Source organism: Dermacentor andersoni, chromosome 4 (genome assembly GCF_023375885.2).
Source record: "Dermacentor andersoni chromosome 4, qqDerAnde1_hic_scaffold, whole genome shotgun sequence".
NCBI classification, from domain to species: Eukaryota; Metazoa; Arthropoda; class Arachnida; order Ixodida; family Ixodidae; genus Dermacentor; species Dermacentor andersoni.
Window position 1 is genome coordinate 73530197 of NC_092817.1, and position 23472 is coordinate 73553668.

General features: G+C 46.3%; 1 protein-coding gene across 4 annotated transcripts in view; it reads left to right on the forward strand.

Annotated features, from left to right (window-relative positions):
* Window positions 1-22462, forward strand: part of LOC126536319 (uncharacterized) — a 118163-nt gene extending 95701 nt beyond the window's left edge. For all 4 annotated transcript variants that reach the window (XM_050183238.3, XM_072287869.1, XM_050183237.3 and 1 more), the window contains 4 exons: window positions 1127-1240; window positions 4961-9626; window positions 18213-18341; window positions 21797-22462. In XM_050183238.3, the coding sequence (XP_050039195.2) occupies window positions 1127-1240; window positions 4961-9626; window positions 18213-18341; window positions 21797-21922 (5035 nt within the window). In that variant the 3' untranslated portion in view covers window positions 21923-22462. The remainder of the gene's footprint in view (window positions 1-1126; window positions 1241-4960; window positions 9627-18212; window positions 18342-21796) is intronic.
* The last annotated feature ends 1010 nt before the right edge of the window (window positions 22463-23472 follow it).

The following is a 23472-nucleotide window of genomic DNA, read 5'->3' on the forward strand; positions in this document are numbered from 1 at the left end:
TAACTGGAGTGCCCATGTATTTTGCTGCACATTTTCAGAAATATCGCGAAACTGGTGTCATCCTAGAAATTAATTTCAAGTTGATACGTCTTGTGAACTCACCAGCCACAATTCGTAAGTTGCAAAATGTGCTGTAAAGTAATTAATTCTGGAATTTTTTTTATTTAGTTGAATATCTGTTTCGATTTCTCATGCTAGTAATGTTCGACTCTTCGAATAATCCATCTCAAGAGCAAGAATTATGCTATCTGCCATAGGAGATTTTAAAAATTCCATAAAACGTAATTATGATCACCCTGTAAAAGGACTGGCCCGACATCGTGGCAAGTGGTTTATCGTAAGGCCAATCTATGCGACAGATGAAATGACTGGGCATCATGTGATGACTCAATCACCGCTCTACACATAGCAGCGCTGACGGTAAACAGGTGCTGTCCACTCAGTTTCATTTGCCACTTGTCAAAGATTCTGAAATCTAGAGGGTCATGACAAGTTTGCGTGATGACCCCCCCCCCCCCCCCCCTCGTTTTTCTTTTGATCATCCGCCCTCCACGCAAATGCATGCAACCAGGTGATGACACTTTCGTGCCTGTACAGCCAGTGGCATATACAGAATGTGTGGCAAGGTTCCAAGGAAGTTCTAGGGAAGTTGAAGGAAACATACCGGGCTGAGTTCATAAAAAGCATTGTGTAGCGCCTAAGTAGTTTTTTTTAATCTTTTGTAAGACATCAGCTTTTCGTTGGGATATTCTAGTGCAAGCCAAAGATACACTTAACTGCATTTCTATTTATCCTAATTTGACAACAGTGTTGCGGAGTGTTGCTGTTTAACTTTAGCTGTTCCTCCTCAACCATTTTGATTTTCCTGCAATACTAAACCCCTTGTATGTCAAGTTTCCAGCATGTGTGTCTCACTTGTAAGCTTGCAGGTTTTCTTTGAGCCACACAAACAACAAAGTTACTCTCTCGTCACATGTGGCGTAACACCTTGCTCCTGTACTCCTGTGCTTCATGTGAACTGTACAGTTATATAGTTTGGTACTGTTTCTAGTTCGGGCAGGAATTCCCAAGTGCGCCTTTTTAGAATTTTGCAAAGCCAACATATCCTGCTCTCTCCCGGTCTCAGCTGTGACGAAGACAGCAGGGGTGATGTCATGGTTGCCCGACCAAGGTTACCACGACAATCCTTTACCCAAGTCAAGAAAGCCATCTCAAGACCTGCATCATCCTCACTGAATCGGTAAGGAAACCTTTTTCCTCATTTCTTTTTTTTTTTTTAATCTAAAGCTTTCTTTTACTTCATACAGTCGAGCCCACATATAATGGCCCCACTTAAGACAAACTTCGCTTAAAACGAACGCCTTTGAGCCCTGCTGATTGGTTACAGCGAACGGATGGCGTAGACCTGCTGCCGCTATGCGAAATAACAATGACCTCCGACCCCTTTACGCATGCGAGGTCTGTTTGCCAAAGCCTCCTCGTAGGCGAACTATTCATTTCGTGCATAGAGAAGGGAAAAAAACATGGTTTCGCGGCTCTCTATCCTCTCCTCGTCGTCAAGCGCTGCCCACAAGTGTCCGTGTGTGGCATCCAAGATCACCCTCCCGCCCATTCTCGCAACTGTGCTCCCCTCTCCTCAATCTTTCTTGCAACTCCCTCGCTATCTCGGCGTGCACTGCAGCGCCGGCTAAAGTTCAGAAGTTTTGTTTTCTTGCCGTTACCGCGAAGCAGGCCTATCCACACTAGTCTCTATGCTTCCATGCGTCGTTCTAGTCAGGTCCGAGTTGTAATTCAGGATGGAAGAATGGGAATGCGGTGCCTGCAGCAACCACAAAATGAAAAGCGCTATACATGACAACGAAGTGGACAGTTTTGACGGAACTGTCTCAAGGTGCTTAAAACTGTGAGTTGGTGAAAAAGTACAACTTGTCGAACTCAGCCATCTGGACAGTGCTAAAGGACAAGGAAAAGATTTCCAGCTCCGACGCCGACTCGACGAACAGAAAGTTCCTGCAGAAGGCCACCCATGCGGACACAGAGGCCGTGCTGCTAAAGTGGTTCGTTGACGCACAGGCTCGCAACATACCAATAAGTGAGCTAATGATGCTGGGCAAAGCCAAAAACTTTGCGTTGCTGCTGGCTACATCGATTCAAGGTGCAGCATGGGATTGTTTTTAAATCGATTGTTGGCAAGGTGGCTTCGGCAAGTGAGCAAGACGTTGCCACGTGGCTTGTAACAAACCGAGTCATTATTGCAAGCTATGTGGAGCAGAATGTGTATAACGCAGATGAAACTGTGTTATTTTATCAGATGCTGCCGGACAAAACGCACACCATGAAAGGCGGCTCGTGCACTGGCGGCAAACACAGTAAAGTGCGCGTTACAGTACTTCTATGCACTAATATGGATGGCAGCAACCAGTGCATGCCATTTCTAATCGGAAAATTAAAGAAGCTGCATTGCTTTCGGAGCTGTGTACCTGTGCACTACAGGCACAGTACTAAGGCTTGGATGACATGCATTTTATTCACAGAGTGGCTGGGCAAGTTTGACCATGACATGCAGAGGCAAGGAAGGCACGTGCTCCTTGTGCTTGACAACTACTCAGCGTACATTGTGCAACCTTCTCTGACAGCACTTACTGTTCTTGCCGCCCAATACCACTTTGAAAGTGCAATTGCTCGATTTGGGCCTAATATGCATATTTAAGGCATCGTATAGGAGCTGTGTTGTGGAGCGCTTGCTCATCGCTGTAGGCCGAACGGCCGGCAACTTACTGCTTCGAGTTTCACTGTATTCAGCCGTTGAGATGGGCGAAGGCGGCCTGGGCAGAGGTGACGGCCGCTTGCATGCAGAACTGTTCCCGCAAGGCCTGCTTCATCGATGCAGTGCCTGATGTCAACAGCCTGACGCTTCCGAAGATGATTGGTCTGGCGGCGATTTGTGGCAGCGCCTTGTCGACTTCGACATGGGGCATTACGACACTGGTTGGGGTGACATTATTTCTGCTGACGAAAACACCGATGTTGCGGAACCATGCACGGGCGAGGGCATCGCTTGCGAAGTGCGGGCGGAGAGTGACGCAGAGGAATTGGATGACGATGAAACTTCGGAGCCAGCACCCAATAGCGTGCCTGTAACAATGGGCTACTTAGAGAGCTTCTGGCAACTTGTCTTTGCCAAAGGCCTTGGCGAAGAGCACACTTCTGCTTTAAATAAACTGGAGACCGCCCTCATCGTATCTGCACTACAGAAACAGATGAGCATCACGAACTTCTTTGCAAAGAAACAAATTTTGTGTTTTTACTAGCCACTTCTTTTTTTCTTTTTAAGCTGTAGTCCACTTACTACGAACTTCGGGGTATAACGAACAGACGCCGTGTAACACTCAGGTTCGTTATAAGCGGGCTCGACTGTATTGTATTTTGCCACATTTAACTGCACCCCCAATTACAACAGCGCGGAATGAGGAGAAAAAATCTGCATCTATAAACCGTGGAAATAACTGCATACAGTAATGCTCACATCTTTGCAAGAACAGTCTCCATTCGCAGATGCACCACTAGTCCATGCTGTATCTTCAGCCAGCGACTCTGTCGCCTCTCACTCTTGGCAGTGCTGATAACCTTCAGCTTTTGCTGCGCTGTAAAAGAATGGCCATTTAGCACGACTCATTGTGATCCGAGTTTTAGTTCGCTGGTACACCACGTGCACTATTCGCTAGCTACTAAATGCAAAATGGTGACCCGTAAAGAGGGGGAGAATAGGTGACCATAAAGGAGGAGAGAAAGGAGATTCAACATGCAGGGGTGGGGAGGGGTAGAAATTATGATGACAGAACTTTGAATGACAGAGAACCTTGCCTTGAGGTGTGACTTCACAGAAATACACACTGCACTACTATGAAGCCAGACCTCAAGGTGAAATTTGCATATAACCCGCACGCCACTCTACTGTTATATTTGTTGAATTTTTGGTGCTGGTTAGAGCATAAAAATAGGGTACCTGAGGCACACTGTATTGAATGCAGCGACCATACATGGGAATGAGCACATCTGCCAACTCTCCCAAATTTTCCATAAGGTTTATGAATTTAGACTTGTTTTAGGATTTTATGAACGTTGCCGTATGTTTTATGAAAAATAAATCGTGTTTGCAAAAAAGTTTAACTCACCAATTGCTGAAGTTTTCATCTGGGTGTCGCAGAGTCAAGATTGCATCATGGTATCTGCACTTACAATGACCTGTGATGCACATTGAGCTACTTGATGGGAGAATGCGAAACACACCGAAAACCCTCAGCCGTTACGAAATTTAAAGTAAATATACATTTTACATGGAGCACAACACAGAGCAAAAGTCTGCCAATGAATGTTCCACTTTGCCGGTGACCTAAAAAGCAATGAAATCAAGGTACAATGTAGGGCTAGTAGGTTCTTAGCTGTCTGTGGTTCTTGTACAAAATGTTCAAAAAGAAAAAAAAGAAATGGACAGATAGGTCACCACATCCTCCTTATGGCACTCTTTCTGTCCCTTTCTCCTTTTCTTCCTAAACATTTTGCTCCCCAAACATTTACAGCAATGATATCAATTTTACCATCGCAATAGATTTTTTGCTGATTGGCCTGATTGTTCAGATATTTTCCCAACATTCTCCATGTACGAAAAACTATAAATCTGTTCATAGTTGGCCCCAAGTCATTGTGTTATTTTACATAGAAGTCAAAGTGCAGTTTGAGGCTTCTTTGTGTAGTCATAAGCCTTCCTCCTATGAGCCCCAAACCCTGTAAGATATCAAAAGAAAAAAAGTGCGGGCCTTACAGGAGTAAACACGTCACTTTAAGATCAGCTGTGGCTTCAGTACACATAATGAGGTTCAACTGTACCCTTGCACATTCCCACTCGGGAAGTGCTGCTAAACCAGTTAATCACAAAGCTGTGTGTACCCACTGCTTGCAGGGTACGTGCAGCTCTGGCCAAAGTTTCTCCTCCTCCAGCATGCAGCGACCTACTGGGCAGCATCCTGGAGATGCAATCTGTGTTCCATTCCAAAGGAGGTCTCGCGGGTGCCGTTGTGCAACGTGACGGCTCCCTTGACCTACGTGCGGTGCCTTCATCGGCGCGCAATTGCCCCCGAAGTCCTCCTGGTTCACCTGCTGAATCCCCAGCTTCTCCTCCGCCCTCAAGCATAGGTGGCCACTCAACAGGCTCGGCAAACCAGGCTCCCAGCAGACGAGCATCAAGTGGGGGAGGCTACACTTCGAATTATGTTGGTGCAGCGGGGGACAACGGCACAACACCTAGTCGGCATGATGACCATGCACAAAGGGAAGGCTGTGGCAGTTACCACAACTTGATGGTTCCATCTCCGCCAGATGCCTATGCACGCAAAAATGGCCGGGACCGGACTAAAAATGGCCCAGTTGAGGAAGACGATGACATTGACATATATAGTGACATTGACGATGGTGATGATAGTGGTGGTGGTGGTGGTGGGGGGGATGGTGTGAATCATAATGGAGATGATACAGAACCTTCAGTGAATGGTGAAAGCCCAATGAGAGTGTCTGCAACAGCATCCGTTGGCAGAGAGAGTGTGTCACGGCGTGTCGCAGCCAGCATCGTGGACCATGACGAGGAAGCATCATCAAGTGAAAATGAGCTGGTCATTGACGAGCAAGAAAATGCCGCTGAGGTGCCGGAGGATGAAGAAGTTACAGATGATCATTCAAAAGCAGCTGAAGAGAGTGAGGAGGAAGGGCCCATCCTGGAAACAGATAATGTGAGAAGTCCGTCCCCTGACAATGATGAGGCCAAATCGCCAGCATCAGACGGAGAAGGTGGACTGGAAATAGTTGAGAATGGAAACTCAAGTGATGGTGACCAGCATGAAGATGAAAGTAGTGGAGCCAAAGAGGGTGATGATGATGGAGAAGAAGCAGGAGATGGTGAGGAGGGTGAGGAAGAGGAGGAAGAAGAAAATGCAGAAGTGCAACCGTTAGCTGAAGAGGAAGAAAACTCACAGATGAACACTGAAGAGGAAGAAACAGGTTCTGTGCCTGTTGAAGACACTCCAGCATCCCCCACAGAAGAGGGCCCCTCATTCGTGCAAGATGCACCTGCATCTCCCCCAGCTGAAGACTGTCTATCATCTCCACTAGAAGGAACACCATCGCCTGCCGCTCCTGTTGACGTGCCGGCATCGCCATCAGAAGATGTGGTTCCTGGGGCTTCACCAATTGAGAGTGGAGAGGAATCCTCAGCACCCGTCTCTCCTGAAGCAGCACCAGCAGATGAGCAAGTGGCAGAGCCTGCAGGAGGAGGTGAAGACGGGCAAGAAAATGAAGATGGGCAAGAAAACGAAGAAAAGGTGATTTCAGATGTCAATGAGGGTGAAGAAGAAGACACCCAAGACAACTCATCCTCTCCAAAAGAAATTGAGAGCCCCGAGGCTGAGCCGGAAGAGGACGATAAGGAGGAGCAGGAAGAGAGTAGCTTGGTGGTGGGCGGACCAGGTGAGGATATCGCTTCCCCGGTGCCAGAAGAATCAAAGGAGCCAGATGATGGTGGTGCCCTCCTTGGCGACCTCCTAGAGACTGAGGATATCTCCTCATCCGAAGAAGAAGGCCTAATTGAGGATACCAGCAATGGCATGGAAGATATATCAGAGCCGGGTAGTGCAGATGGCTTGGTGGACAACCTGGACGCCATAGTCAGGGAGCAGGAGGAACCTTGGCGGTGCGACCAGTCGGGGGAGGAGCAGCCACAGCGTAAGGAGCGGAAGAGCAAGCACAAGAAAGAGACCTGTCATCATCGGAAGCATCGGCGTCACCGACGGACCAACAGCAGCAATGAGGACCGTGAAGAAGGAGAGATCATTGAGGAGAGTTCGCCATCCTCTTCGAGCCGACGACGGAAGGATGTGGAGCCACCTGCAAATGACCTGGCTGAGTTGGCACCACGTATCAATATTTCCGAGTTACCGCGGATCCCCAAAATCAAGAGGGGCGACAAGGCAGTCAGTCATGCTGCTGATAGCGAATCCAGCGTTGCAGGTGATGGCAAAAGTATGACAGTGGCATCACATGCAGAAGTAAAGCGCACCAGTGTGTTGAGCAGGGTTGACTCGGGCACTGATATCAGCTGGAAAAAACTGTCTAAGCACTCACGGGAGCGCAGCTACCGAGACGGAAAGCAGCGGGATGACACAGTGTTGTTCAAGGAGCGCGACATCAAAAAACGTGAGAGAGACAGTCGGGTTGAGCGCTCCGATAATGTGGCACGCAAGGATACTGAGGCGAGGGCAAGCTCTCCCTCACCGCCACCACCACCAAAAAAGAAGGAACGGCGCCCCGACCGGGAGCTCTACGTTCGCCCTGACAAGAAGCGCGACTGGAACAAAAAGGACAAAGAAAAAGAGAGGTCATCACACAAGGACAGCAAGTCATCATCATCATCACACAAAGACCACAGGGACAAATATAAGGAGAGAGACAAGCATAGCAGAAGTGGCAGCAGCAGCAAAGAGCGCACTCGCCACAGTAGCAAGGACCGACGACGGAGCAACTCGAAAGAACGCCGTGAGCGCAGCCACAGCAGCCGACACCATCGAGACCACTCTGACGAGCGCTCGTCAGAGAAGTCCTCTAAGCACAAGGATTCACGTCGAGCAGATGACCGAGAGTCAAGACGCTATGATGACAGGGACAGTAGGGATTCGAGAGAAAAACGAGACTCAAGAGAAGCGCGAAGCTCTAGAGAAACAAGAGATTCAAGGGATGATGGCAGTCGAGGAAGAGAGTCGAGAGATGCGAGGGATTCTAGGGATACTAGGGAGTCAAGAGACACGCGGGAGTCAAGAGACAACAGGGAATCGAGAGACGTGACGAGAGACAGCAGAGAATCGAGAGACAGCAGGGAATCGAGGGACAGCAGGGAATCTAGGGAAGGTAGAGAAACTAGGGAGTCGCGAGAGGTAATTAGGGAGCCACGGCGGACTGAAGAAAAGATTAAGGTGGTTGTCGAGAAGGATTACTGGCGCGATAAGCATGAGCGGCGGAAAGAACGGTCACCCAGCCCTTATTTAGAGGAGGCAGAAGAACACACACCCATCGAGTCAAAAGAGGTGATTGCCAAGGGTGACAGCATCATAATCAATGTAAATTTCAACCGCAGCAAGAAGGAAACAAAGTTGGCGCCTGTGCCAATGAAAGATACCGATGCACATCCTAAACCTAGTGTCAGGGAGTCACGGTCACGTAAGCGTGAGGCCTCTCCTGCCACACCACAGTATGGAAGTGACAGTGATGCCAACGAGAGTTCGTCCAAAAGGAGACGCCGCCACCATCGAATCGGCCATGACGGTGGCAGGGACGAAAGTGAAGCGAGCGAGCAAGACGATGAGCAAGAGGCGATGGAGAGGTCACCAGCATCTCCGGCATATGACTTCGGTGATCAGGCATCAGCGTCTTCACCATCGGGGAGCGATGGCTTTGTAGATAACAAGCCAAGCACACCCCCAGAAGTGCATGTGTCACCCCCATCGCCTGCTGCTGCGGACAAGTCACCGACATCATCACAAGCGACTCCTCAGGCGCCGGAGCCACCATCACCACCGTTACCCCAGATGGCCATTTTGTCAAGCGGCTCCGCCATACAGTTGTCACCGCGGTCGCCCCCATCACCGCCAGAGGACAACAGCTACGACCCCTGTGAGCCAACCAAAAGCCCAAGCCCACCGCCACCACCGATGGCCACAGTTGCAACGGCTACCGAGACCGATCCATGCCCACCTCCTGAGCCGGAGTTGCCACCACTTCCACCAGAACCAGAGCCGCCGGCCCGCACTGCAATGGCAACAGCAGCATCCTTGCCACCAACTCTGCCCTTGCCGTCGGTGACAGTTGCAGCGCCTGTCAGTGGCCCACCAGTGCTCCCCACCATGGCAGGGCTGCAGTTGCAACCTCCGCCACCATTCTTGCCGGCAAGGCCTCTCACTACGGTGGTGGGAAATCTGGCTGGTGCCTGGGCTCCAGCTGCGGCGCCCATGATCCTTGGCCTTAGGGCACCGTTTGTGCCACCGGCACTCGGTGCACTTCTACCCCCGCCGATGGGCCTCATGCCACTGAGGCCACCGCCAGCGCCAATCGTGCGGCTTGCCCCACCCATAGTCACTGCACCTACTGCCCCAACGACTCTCAGCTTGCCCCCTGAACCAGCGTTACGGGTAGCAGAGCAGACAGGTGTTGTGGATATGGATGTTTCAACGCCACTGCTATACTCCCCCACGGATGTTCCAATTTCCCCTCCGGAGCCTGCTGCGATGCCTCCTCAACCGGCACCTGTTGCGCAAAAGGCATCGTTCGACTCCCTTCTTCCAGCTGACCGGAAAAGTGGCAAAAGCAGTTCCAAGTCCAAGCGGCAGCACACCAGCAGTAGTGGTGCTTCTTCACAAGATGCTAAGCATATTGTGCACTTTGTGGTCGACAAGGGCAAGGGTGGTTCGTCGAATGTGACCCGGAGCCGGTCGGAGTCCAAGTTTAGCAGTCGCAGCATGGACGAAAGCCAGCTCCAGATCCTCGACGAACTGCCCAGCTCTGCTGTTGAGATGCAGGTGAAGGATAAGGTGAGTGCAATGGCAGGAAAAGCTTCTGTCCTGTCACATTCAACATTTGAAAGTTGGCATTTGTGAATCGTAAATTGGCATTTTCTACGTCTTCCTCCCCTGAAAGTGTCTTTAAAAAACAAATACATATACATTAAAACCTTGACATAACAAACTTCAATATAATTAAATTCTTAATATAACATGTACAGTAAAGCCTCGTTAAACTGTACCCGCTTAAACAGTAGCTTCGTTTTAAAAGTAGTAAAGTCAAATCCGCGACTCAGCAGCCATTGAACATAATATGTTTTTTATCCGCATAAACCGTACCAGCTTATTGCGTACGTATCGGTTAACATGTAGTGTTTACACATTTAGTCGTGCAAATGCGGCGGTGCGTCGTCTCCATCAGGCGGCCCGGTAGAAGAACAAGCCTCACAGATCAGCACAACGGCCTCCAAGCGCCTTGCGCGTGACGCCACATCAACATTAACATCATTACGCCGTGTCATGCCAGAGAGTGCCGTGCCATGCGCCGTGCCAGAGAGCATTGTGGCGTCGTGCAAGCAAGAACTTACGTCATGGCGAAACTCGGATAAAAAAAGACGCCGGGTGCTCAGCATAGAAGAAAAATTACATTGCTTGTGCTATCAAACGTGACATGAAAAGTTAGTGCTGGCACGCGACATGGGTCTGCTGTTGACTGCGGTGTGTGACATTTGGAATGCGAAGAACTTGCTCGACAGCGCTGCTGCGACCACGAAGAGATGTTGGCTATGAGGTTCGACTTTTCGCCATCGTTGCCTCTGTTGTTCCCGAAGTGCCGCCTAACAACAGTGATAAGAACGACACGGAAAGTGACAGCACGGGCGATTCAGGCCCAACAGTAGCAGAATCTGCGCATTACGTCAGCCTCATGAATGCCATCGTCGCGACGAGAACAGCACCCCGCAATGAAAAGGTGCCCCGTGACTTCTGCAGCGCTACCGTGCCTGTGCACGGAGAATATGCAACGCCAACAAGGAATCTGCCATACGTGTGTTTGCCGAGAAGAGGGGGCTGGCTGAAAAGCTGGCTCACATCTTCAGCAAGTTTGAGGCCGCTGTCGTCGCTGCTAGGCCGCCGCGGCATCAAACGAAAATAACATGTTTGCCGCGCGAAGTAAATAAATACTGCATGCTTCCCTTTCATCGCTCTCTCTCCGAGTTTCGTTTTTGACAGGTAAGTGGGTGATCTCGTGCTATTTCAGTTAAGCAGTACTACCGTTTAGTACGTACTTTTCCTGAGTTCCGGCCAGCTACGGTTTAACGAGGTTTCACTGTATTTTACTTTTTTAGTAACTTCCTGTCCATAGAACATATGTACTGTAGAACCACGCTGTTCTGTTCGCCGGTGCTGCGTTTTCCCAGCTGCTATGTCGTTTTTGTCCAGTCCTGGCATAGCTCGCATAGAATCTCATGCATTGAAAACCCCGTTGTTACATCCTATGAAAACATGAGAACTATGAAAACATTCCCATATCATATGTCACCACCTGGCACCCACAACCTGCCTGAGCGACGAGCGCCAACTGCCAGTTTGACTTTGGCGAGCCTGGGCCTGGCTTGATTATGTAACTGGCTGCACGGAGCAGCACGCAAGTGGGAATCGCCAGCACTAGATGGCGATCCATGGATGGACATCTAGTGGCACCTTCGAACTGGTCTTTGCCGTGCCTTCTTGATGGCATTGTGAAAACAGAAGGCGCTTTCCCTTAAGAGAGAGCTTGATGTACTCAACGCAGTCGACAAGCAGCCAGTGTACAAAAGAGCCAACATTGCCAAGGGCCTCGGACTACCACCCTTGACACTTAACAGCATGATCACTAAATGGGTCGACATAGAAGGAAATGCCACGCTTTTCGGCAGAAAAGCTAAGTGGACTCGTGGCGCTAAGTACAAGAACCTCGACGAGGCACTTCTGACGTGGTTAAGGGGGGACGTGGCTTTGAAAATCAACTTCCTTATTTCTTCATGGGTTTTGATGAAAATTGGCACAAATGTTTGGAATCTCTCCCTGATGCTTCCATAAAAGTTAGGGAATGATATCTTGAGAACATTTTACTGAATTTTATTGAGCAGAATTTTTCTCCCTCGAACTTTCTGGTGAGGCTGGAGAACTTAAAGCAAGCTCACGCTTCTGGTGTGAACTTCGACAGCAGAATTTTACGCGAGAAGGCCATGAAAAGTAGCAGATAGACTGGGCATTGTAGACTTTATGGCGTCAAATGGCTGCATTGACCATTTTTAAAGAGGCATGGCATTGCTTATAGGGCATTCAGCGGAGAAGCGGCGAGTATCAATATAGACACAATGGATGATTGAAAGGCCATACTTTCCTCTATAATTGCCTCTCAGTTATAGGGAAACCATATGAGCCTTGCGACAATTATGCTGACGAAACCGGCCTCTTCTTTCGGGTGCAGCCATCAGTCGCTTAGCCTGAAAAACGAAGTGTGCCACTGAGACAGATGCAGCAAAGACTAGTTGAGCGTGCTTCTTTGTTGCAATATGGATGGCTCGGACAAGCTAAAGCCACGGGTGATCAGAACATATGGGAATCCACGGTGCTTGAAGAACACTTACCTACTGCCATGGCACTACAAAAGCAACAGTCTTGTGTGGATGACTTGTCCTTTGTTCGAAGAATTTCTTCAGTACCCCGACAATAAGATGGGCTCGCAGTGCAGGAGTCTTCTCCTTTTTATTGACAACTATGCAGCCTACCAGAGAAACCTGCCGTTTCTTCGAACATCAAGCTTGTGTATTTTTTTCAACCGAACACAATCCATTTGCAGCCGTTCGATGCCGGCATCAAAAAGAATTTAAAGCACACCTATCGGAAGAGTATCGTGAAGCACTGTCTGGCATGTATTGATCGTGGACAGCAGCCTGCAACCATCTCTGTACTTGATACAATGCACTACGCCACTACAGCATAAGCTGCAGTGAGTGCATCAACCACACAGCACTGCTTCACGAGATGTGGCTTCCACATGGATGGGGAAGCGGAAATGGCCTTGGTACAAGCTGAAGAGCCTAAAGAGTCAGCAGCAGCCACTCATGACCAAGAGCGCTGTGAGGAGATGGATACGCTGGGTGCAATTGTAGTCTCATACAACGACTGTGTCGCCTTGGATGCTGCCGTCATGACATCGAAGTGCCAGAGCATCGTCAAGATCATTGCAAACTCGGCCCTGAGTGACAACACCGATGCCTGCGATGATGACGATGAGCACAAGCCACAAGATTCTGGGGATTTAACAAATCAAAGCTTTGCGGAAGCAGTCACTGCTGTAGACCTCCTGTGTACGTACGTTGCACCTCAAACCGATGCCGACAGCAGTGAGGCTTTTCAGGCGATTGAGAAATGTGTAGTGCTATCCAGTGAGAGAAACAGCAAGCCTCTATTCTCAATATTTTTTAAGCCTTGAAAGGCAACTTTGTAAATAATAAACAGTTTCAAGTCAAAAGTACACTGTTTTCATTCATTTTCAGAGCTTTCCTCACTGCTGCTGCGTTTTCCTGGCTGTTACATTTTTTTTTTTTTCTTTGCCCCAGTCCGGTGAAAAACATATGGACAGGGTTCCACTGTATTTTGAAGCTCAATATAATGAAGTACGTTTATGCATGATTTCAATATACTGAAATTTCCCAGTCGGTGCGAAAGAAAACGGTAACAATAAATGGAAGCAGGATGGTGCGCACCTTTTTCTAGCCTGGCTATAATTGTGCATAACTGTCAGCGTGGATGAGCACATACGCAGCCCACGTGCCCTGTTTAGAGGTAATTTGTCACATGTGCAAAGACTGCGAGCCGAGATGGTGTGACATCATGGTGTGCTGTCTTCTCGCGCATTTAATGCTGGAGTTTGTGTAATCTCGAGTTTCACAGACATGTCGAAGTGAGACACCAACCAGGCGGAAGCATTTACTGCCCACTGCTGGCGCTTTTCATGATAGCGTCGTGCCACTCTGGGAGACGAGAGTCGATGCGAAAGCATGGCTGGCCTTGCTTCATACCACCAATATGAAGATACCGTCGACATGGCATGAAACCGTATCTTTCGTCACCAACTCTCAAATTCAACAAAATTAGCTTTATCTTATTCAAATTTGGTTTTCCTGATTGCCTGATAATTAGGAATATATTGCAGCCCAGTCCATGTAAGAAAAGTTTATCAGTGACTGTACTTGTTTGCATAAAAGGTCGAGTTTCAATGTAATGAAATTTCAATATAAGAAAACAAATTGCTGATTTTACGGACTTTGTTACATCGAGGTTTAACTGTACTATTTTCCATATTTACTCATAAGTGATCACACTTTCTTGTCAAAATAATTGACACAAATTCAGGGGTGCGATCAACGTGGGTTAAATTTACCGCAAAAAGAAAAAACTTTTTTTTTTCATCCCGCATTTTTGCTGTGGGATGACAAGAGGTCAACAAACAGGCGGCTGCCACTGTAACAGTGTGGGACACCAACGGCGGAGCAAGCTGAATGCACCGTACGCGATTTTTTTTCTTCTCGTGAATACATTACATGCATTAGAACAGTTTCTTCCATATCAGTAATGAATAATATTGTTAATATCGGCAAGTTTGCAGCAATAACATAGCCATGTCCACTTTGATGGGACAGAAACGGAGATAGGCGTGCTTAGCTGCCAGTGACATAGAAACACATGGCGGGCATGCTGCGAAAACTACGGCATTTGTCTTCACTACTACCCTAATGCGCCATGTTTTTGCTGGGGGTGGACGAATATCTTAGCCGTGTTACAAGCGTTGGCGTATGAATGGGGTACACTTCTAATGTATCAGTGTAAACGTGGCTTCTATCGTTGCAGCTCGCAATTTGTTGTGTGCCCACGAGTGCAGACGAGAGGAATCGAAAGGCGCCTTTTTTGTTGTTGTTGTTGACCACAACCATTATAAAGCCTGCAAATATTAAAGCCAAGGCAAGGTTGGTCGCAGATTTTTTATTTTTTTTTTCATGGAAGTGCAGAAAGTGATGAAAGGAATGAAATGAGGCATCTACTTAAGAATCTGTCCAGTGCATGCAGATCATTTTTTATGTCTTGAAATGTCATTTGTGTGCCATTCGACAGCATTCGACAGGTGGTAAGCGTGATCATCATTAGCTAGACTTGGCACACGACTTATCGCTGCAGCAAGTTCGGGGGGGGGGGGGGGGGGATCATTACGCAGGAAAGAAAAGAAAATGAATCTTGACAACAAAATTCAGGGGTGCGATCATTATGCGAGTGCCATCATTATGCAAGTAAATATGCTATGTGTGTATGTATGTGTTGCCTGGTAGCATAGCTACTTGGTCACAAATTTCACGGCTAGACGTTGCGCTCGTGTGAATGTAGGGTAGATGTGTAATGCCCAAGTCATACGAGGAAACTCAGCAACACTTCAAGTGAGTGCACTTCGTCTCACTGAGTGTCACTTTGGTGGTGCGGAAGTGACACACAGAACAGCAAAATGAGGTATAATTTGGGATTGATGACAGTGGCGATCTATGAAGCCACAGGGCTTGATATGGTCCTAGGCATTTTGAGTTTTAGAAACTAGTGTTGTTTTATATCGAAAGAATGCTTATGTACAAAAACCTCCGCCATCAAAAATAGAAATACTGTAGTCCCATTAACAATGCAAGCAAGGAAGGTATCCACAGGGCCAAAATATTGGAATCTGACTAAAGTGAACGTTTCAAGCTTTTTTTTGGCATCACTGAGGTCACAAACATGCTTATAACATTTGAAATCATGAAAAACTGGTCTTATAGTTAGTGCTGACTCCGCTGTGAGCATTTATTTATTTATTCTTGACACATTGCTATCAAGGCTACACACCTTGACGCAGTGAAGCGAGTTCCTCGAACACACTTGCTGGCAAGTGCACTCCACAGCAAGTGTCACTAAACTTTCTGTCTGACAGCCTCAGAGTGACACTAACGGCAAAGTACACTTGCTCGAAATGTCACTAAATTTGCCCATCTGACTAGGGTATAAGATGCCATTATGAAAAGACTGCATTAGTCTGCCACCACATTACACTGGCAGCTACAGAGCCATTGTGATAGTGCTCTTTCATGTCGCCAGTGCGTGTTCAGTTTGGGCATAGCAGTAGCGCACCTGATGCACACAGTTTTGGTTTGGCACAATAAATAAGCTTAAAGTTTATCAGGGAAGCAGTGGCTAGTAGCATTGCCATTTTGCAGTACTAAAGACAATCATGAAGCACACTGTAAAAGGGATAAAGTTTCCATTTATAATGGAAACTTATTGTCGTGCCTACCTTGCCAATTGAATGTTTAATAATGTATTTTGTTAATTGGCTAGTTACAGAACTTGTAGCTATTTAAATTTATTGACACAAAGTTTTCTCACAAGAATCATTTAAATGCCTGTTGTGCCCTGTGTTGCATCATTTTCAGACACATCAAGTGAAACACACTATGCTACAGGTCATGCTGGTATGCTTTAAGTACACTTTAACATTACAAAAGGTGTACTACAAGCACTCCAGTGACTGCTGTGAAGCATCTCCAGCACATCTTGAAATGTGTCTATTAACATACTTAAAAAAGTGGCTTGCACTGTGACAGACCAGCACTTTCATATGCTGCATGCAGCACCAAAAAAGGTGGCCAATTAGTTCTGAAATGCTGTCAGTGTTAGCTTACATAATACAGTCAAACCCACTTATAAAACAGTAGTCTTAACAATATATTGGATATAGCAGTAAGCAGTCAATGCACCGTCAATTTCTGTATGCATTCTGTGGCAAAACAAACTGCTCACTGCAATGCTCCCATGCCACACTATCGCTATAACAAGTAAATCTGACTACTGAGTCTGTGCGCCAAAATAAAAAGGAATGCAAAATCCTTGGGGAAAAGAACGGTCGCGATTTAGCTGTATAGGAGAGAGATGTGTCAGGAACTGCGTCACGACTCTTTGAGGTCTGGAATCCACGATTTAAACTGAGTTCACCACATTGTGAAGTGCTGTTCAGGGGCTCACTCAGCACATGTTTTGCCTCTTCGAGGAGCGAAGTGCAACTGACGGCGGTTCGAAGCAGACGAACATCAGTTGCACTATATATATATATATATATATATATATATATATATATATACGCGCATCTATTGGCTTTGTGTGTTCATGATTTACAAAAATCAGGCCCCTCGGTTATGTATAATTATGGTTACTTTTTTCTAATGCAGTAACATTGCAAAAATGCATAAGTGGTTGTACAGTTTGCATTAGCTGCCAGAATGCATCTTAATCACACTTGCACATTGTTGTGTTCACTGCAACAGCTGCTCAAAGCTATTTGATGATTGTGCATTTTAAACTTGACTGATGTCTTGTAGTCTAATGCATGTTGTCATCGTGCGTTGAGGGGCCACAGTGGCATGTGATCTCTGCTTAAATACTGAAATATCAAGTTCGTGGTTTAACCTTCGACAATGACAATTATTTACCCTTTCTGAGAACAGGGCATCCGTGAAAATTATGTAAATACTGTTGACTTCTGTTAATTCGATCCTGACAGGACTAAAAGAAAGAAAAGGTGCATGTTAGAATTGGGTAAATACAATAATTGGACATCGTGAGCCACTGTTTTTCTTGAAAATCTTTCTAAGGCAAGCCAAAAAAAAAAAATCGTTTTTGACAGGAGATGACGTCTTTTCAACGCATTCACTGTCACCTGAGGGGTCAGGCACATGTGCACGTGCTGACTGGTCGAGTTCAAATTTTCTGCCGATGGCCAATTTTATGACCAAAATAACGGAAATTTGGGCCCTTATTATTCGTGCTGTCTCTTCTTTGCATGTGTAAAAATGTACGCTTTCCCAGTGGCACACCAGGCGTTGCAGAAATTCATGGGTACCAACCGGGACTTTCAGCCGGGATCGAATTAACCGGAGGCTGAATGGAGTTCTATTGTATGATGTATGATGCAGAGTGAGAGAGCAGTGATGGCACCATGCAATTCCAACTATTTGTCGTCCAAATCCAAGGCAGTTAGAGCTAACAGCACCTCAGTGTGGCACAGCATAGGTCGTAACACACTGAGAGCAATTATACAGCCAGTGTCGTATACGGCGCAAGTTTAATGCTGCATGGGGGTGATTTCTCGTCTTAGCCTGTGGAAGTGGTTGGCATGTACACTATGCTGGATGCCACAAGGTATCCAGCAAACAAATGACTGTAGCCATCAAATTCCGCTGTGTCTAACAGGAATGTTCATTTTTAACTGGCATTCTTGTTGTACTGTCTAAAGAGGTGCTTTCCCACAAGCCTTTTCAGAAAATTGATGGAGCACTGTAAGGGCAAAGTATAGACAGTTTAAGTTCATTTTCTGAAAGCTGCTAAATTGACCATCTTTCAATAAATTTGAATCCTCTTATTTGATCTAACCCTTTCTTCCTAATTTAGTGCTTGATCTTGTGTGCCATTTCTTTGTAATTTTCTTGCTTGCTGGGTTAAGCTTTTGGCAGGTCTTCTTTTTGTGCCCAGATTATAGTTTATCCTCGCCTGTTGCAGTTCCTGAAGAAGCTGAACAGGCAGGAGCGTGTGGTGGACGAAGTGAAGCTGGCACTCAAGCCTTACTACAATCGCCGCGAAATCTCCAAGGAGGAGTACAAGGACATCCTCCGGAAATCTGTTCCAAAGGTAGAGGCCCAGACCTTTAGTTGTAGTGTTGCATTCAACTGTCTCAGCTAGTTGCTGGCTCAGTGTCTTGCTCAGTAGCTATTGCATTCATTGCATTCTGCTGTGCCAAGCACAAGGTTACAAGTTCGATTCCCAGACATGGTGGTCACGTTTTGACAAGTATGAAATACAAAATCACACAGGTATAATTTGGAGACCCGCCAATACATGTCTGATAGTCCGCAAGTTGCTTTGGAATGCCCCCCCTCCCCTCCAAGGACTTCATTTGCCATAGCTTTGGTATTTGCATCATGTGAAGGGTCTTTGAGAAAAAATTTACAGGCCCTGGCATCAGTATTGGCACTAGTGTGCACGGAGATATTGCAGACCATGGCCGCGATATTGTAGCAATGCCTTTTCTTGGTGCTAATGCCTTTCGTGCTTTTCGCGTTCATGAGTGGTCAAGAGACACTCCGTCCCGGGCGGAGCGTCGAACGCGGCCACTCACGAATGCGAAAAGCATAGAAAGGCATTAACGTCAGGAAAAGACATCGCTACAAAATCGCGGCCCATGTGTACTGCGACTCAATTGTGAATATACAGTCAAAACTCAATGCAGTCAATTTCAAATAATTTGACCCTGACGGGACTGATCAAACTACTCGAATTATCCGGTAAGTCCAATTGCGCAAAAGACAAGGAAAACACCAAAACACGCCGGCAATTCACTTTGCTCTACAGGTGTCCGGAATCGATTTTCCGGACACCCAACTTTTTGGGACATGCCTGACAATTTAGCCGCCTTTGCAGCGCGAAACATACCTAATAGAGTCAATATGTACCCTTCTTGATCTAGCAGCAAAAGAATCCTTGCTCACTGTTAACGACAATATTCTGTCATCAATCTTTCCAGTACAATGTTGCCTTAGTCCTTGAAAGTGCTTTGTCGGAGCCTTGGAAGTCCTTAAAGTGGGAGACCACACTCAAAAGTCAATTTTTTTTATCAAGTTTGATTTTTGTTTTTTACATTTTATGTATGCCGAAACACTTAACAACATGTTTCAAAAGAAATGATCTTCCTATCATCATTAGTTTGGGAGCTACAGTGAGTTTTCCAACCCATACCCTCGTATTGCGATACCGAAAATCAGTACTACAGTTGACTCTCTTTACAACGGACCCTGATAATCCGACAAAAAACTTCCATTTTATCCGAAGTCCACAATATCTGAGACGCCTCACTTCCGAAACCTTCGTCACAATGTCTAACTTTATTGCAAATTGTGAGTGACGAGCATCCAAAGTAAAAAACAAAACAAAAAAGAAGTCTTAGTTTCAGCCGAAAGGCGAGGGATCAATTGCGATAGCAAATGAAGCAAGATAAGCGCAGCAGCAGCAGCAGCAAGCAAATTGACCTTCATGCTTGCTCTCGTTTCAACGCGAACTACACATCGAAAGCACAGCATATACGAAGCTACCAGCACTGGGCGCACTTTGTCCACATTGCAGATCGCTTTCAAGATACGGCACCCGTGCGGCCATGCTGTTAACAGCAGCCGCTAGAGTAGAACCCCCCCCCCCCCTTCTCTCCCTCGCCTCTCCCCTGTGCCTCACACGGGAAGGACGCCGCGCTACTGCTCAGCTTTCCTCCCTCCCTTGGGCGCAAGATGTTGAGCCGCGATCGTCAGCTGACCCTCACAAGTCAGCTGCCAGCCTGTGTTGACATGGCAAAAGTCCGTTTTATACACTCGAATTTGACAAAAATTGCCGCTCATTTCGTCCGCTGTAGCAGATAGTTCGTTGTAGTGCAATCCATTAAAAGTGAACGTCATTGCATTAATAAAATAGGTATAACAAACTAAAGCTTAAATATGGTCCGTTATATCCAAAAGTCTGTTGTACGCAGGTTGGTTGTAACAAGCGTAGACTGTATTTCTTTTATATAAATACTATTGAAAATACTCTTTTCATTTTTTGTTGGCGACGAGCAGCCTCATGAACAAAAGGAGACTAGTGCATCTCATGAGGGCTCCAGCTATGAAGCTGGTACACTTTAGGCCTTTGTGTTGTGTTTGGCAACTTTCACGTCATTTGGAAGATTTGTGTATTGTATTTACTGGATTCTAACGTGCCCTCAATTGTAACACGCATCCGTTTTCTGTGACCAAAAAAAGGAAGAAAATTAAATGCCCTCAATTGTAACACACACCCGTTTGCCATGACCTAAAAAGTCCTTTATAGTAATTAACAGACTTAGATGGGCTAGTTGGTTGCTGGCTTGATGGAACATGGTTATAACGGCGTGTGTGAGGACAGACAAACAGGACAGGCATACGTGATCGCTTTCCTTTAATTGCGGCATTGTGATGAGCTCTGCGTATTTTCACAGTCGGCACTTCCATGCCGATAGAACAAACGCAGAAAACGGGAAGACCTACTACAGCACGTAGAGGAAGCTACGGCAGCTAGGCAAGAAGTGTGTACGAGGTGGCCATTTTAAAATGCCGATGGCGATATGGTAATGCAGAATTAGGGTCATACTCGATTCTAATGCGCACACAATTTTTGGACACGTTTTATCAGGAAAAAAGTGTGTTAAATTCGAGTATATACTGTACATTTTTTTTTAAACAAGATTTTGCTCCACCTCATGTTACGCAAACTTAACAACTTTTTTCCAAATGAATATTTTGAAATGAAATTTTGCACACTCATTCCTCACATAGTGATGTGTGCAACGAACTAGGACAAAAGAAATTGATGCAATATTTTTGTATTTGCAGCTTATTTTTCAAATAAATTTGGTCCAAATTGGCAGTATTTATCACTTTGCTTAGTTTTTCAGGCATTACTTTCTTAATATTTACCACATTAGATTTATCCTAGTTCATTGCGTAGGTCCCACACTTAGCTACATAAATCCCAAAGCTTTACTCAATTCAGCAATTCATTAGTTACTTAACATTGCTGGCGCGACTAGCACTTTTACCACATCTTATGACAAAAATTACATGCCAGAAAATAAAATGAACCATTTTCTGCACTTTAAATAGTTGAATAAGTTAAATAAGACTCGCTTATTCACGAAAAAAGTTATTTAAATCCTGGCTTCTGATTAAAATTTTTTTATGTCGTCTACCACCTTAAACCGTTGTAATTCTTGTGCAAATATTACTGTAAACATTGTTTTTAAGTCGAAGGTTCTCTCTTAGTTGGAATAATTGATTACAAAAGGAATCACATAAAATGTGTGTGGAGCCTTTGTGCTTTTGATTGAGGATAGCAGTGCAGCACATTCAGGAAAAAGATCTTAGCAGGACTGCATGTGTTGGGGCCTACTTAAGACTCAATTACATTTCCATTTCTGCCACAAACAGCTTGCATTGAAAAGCTGACACAGCCATTAGGCACCGTACAAACTGGAGTGTTACACTGTAGTGACATCATTTCATTTTTCGAAAAAAAAAAAACTGCAGATCTGCCACAACAAAAAGGGTGAGATCAACCCAATGAAAATCAAGGCGTTTGTCGAGGGGTACATCCGAAAGATCAAGCACCACCGCAAGAAGCTGAGTAGCGAGCACCGACACAAAGCATCCTGAGCAATGAGTGACTGCCACCTCGGGCCCTCGTCGTCACCGTGAAAGGAGCGCTTCGCCTCGCGAAGTGGCCGTCGGAGTTTGTACCTGGCAGCACCCAACGAGTCATCATCATCATGGGGTGGGCACTTGTCATCGCACGTCTGCCAGCTGCGTGTTGTACAAACAAAGGACCGTCTCCCGTCCCCTTCCTGCCACGATTCACTACGAGCCCTCCCTTCGCCCACTGCCCACCCAGTCCAGCCTCCAGCCAAGCCAGCTGCAATGACTGGCCCGCGACCAGAGAAATCCACATTGTCACCCCAGATCTTTCGGCAATGACTGCATCTTTAATACGTTGTAAAGTAAGACGAAGCAGAAGAGAGACCGCTGTGTGCACATGTCCGCAGTGCAATTGTGTGTGCGTGTGAAATGAACTGTGATTGGCGTACCACCGGCAGCAACTGCTGTGCACACAGTGTCTCTTATCACGTGCCCAGACCTTGTGTAAATATAGCGCGTGGGTCATCTGCTAAAATTAAAAAAAGCTAACACATTGAAAAACTGTCCATTGCGGTGTGTGTATGTCTGTGTGTGCGTGCATCCTCTTTTGGAAAAGATACCTGCTCAGCCATGGAAGTGTTTCCCTGTCTCTGCATGTCACCAAAATGTTTGCTTGTTCTCAGGTAAGAATGCAACAGTCGTTCAAGGTAAACAGCATTTGTTAAAGAGACACAATGAGAAAAATAATTTGAGCTGTATTAATAAACTGTCCTCCTAAAATAGCAGAAAAGCTACTCTTACCTTGAAAGGACGCTTTATAGATTAGAAAACAAAAGATGGGTGGTTGCACCGCCTTGAAGTTCATGCAGCAGCTTGCCTTTACATTATGAACTTTAGGCCTGGTTCAATTGTAAAGCACTAGCTTAGCTCATTGCTCAGTTTTGTGCCTTTAGTGCCGTCCACAGTGGTGGGCTGATTCCAGAGGTTACAGTTCTCATGGGTATGTGCAGCTGGGTATGTTGTCTTGCGACTTGATATGTGCCATCATCATCACGTCACCATTGTCACATAGTCATCATCTTGTCATATAATTGTCATCACACCATCGTTGCCCTACACTTGTCATACTGCCTTTGGCATCCCTTCTTTGTCTCTCCGTTCTAATCATGCTGTCCCTCAGTTGTGATTTTTATGCCGTTGTCATGACATTGGCATCATACAGCCGTCACATTCATGGTTACCATCATCGTAATGCCATTGGGGTTGCTCCAGCTTCATCATCCTATTCTATGCTATTGTCTTCATGCTATCGTCGTTATGCTGTCTGCATCATATCAGAATCGTCATCCCATTGTCATCATGCAGTCGTCATAGCACCTTCAGCTGTGCCAGCTGGCGAGCGCTCGGGCATCGGAGACGAGGAACGAAAGCGCTTTAAAACATACTTTACACTGATATGCCATTGACAAAGCAGGACCCTTCAGACCTCCAAGTGATACGGCAAGCTCAAGATTGGGAGCGAGAAAGTGCAGCTTGCACCACAACTAATGCTTAACCATTCGTCTTACACA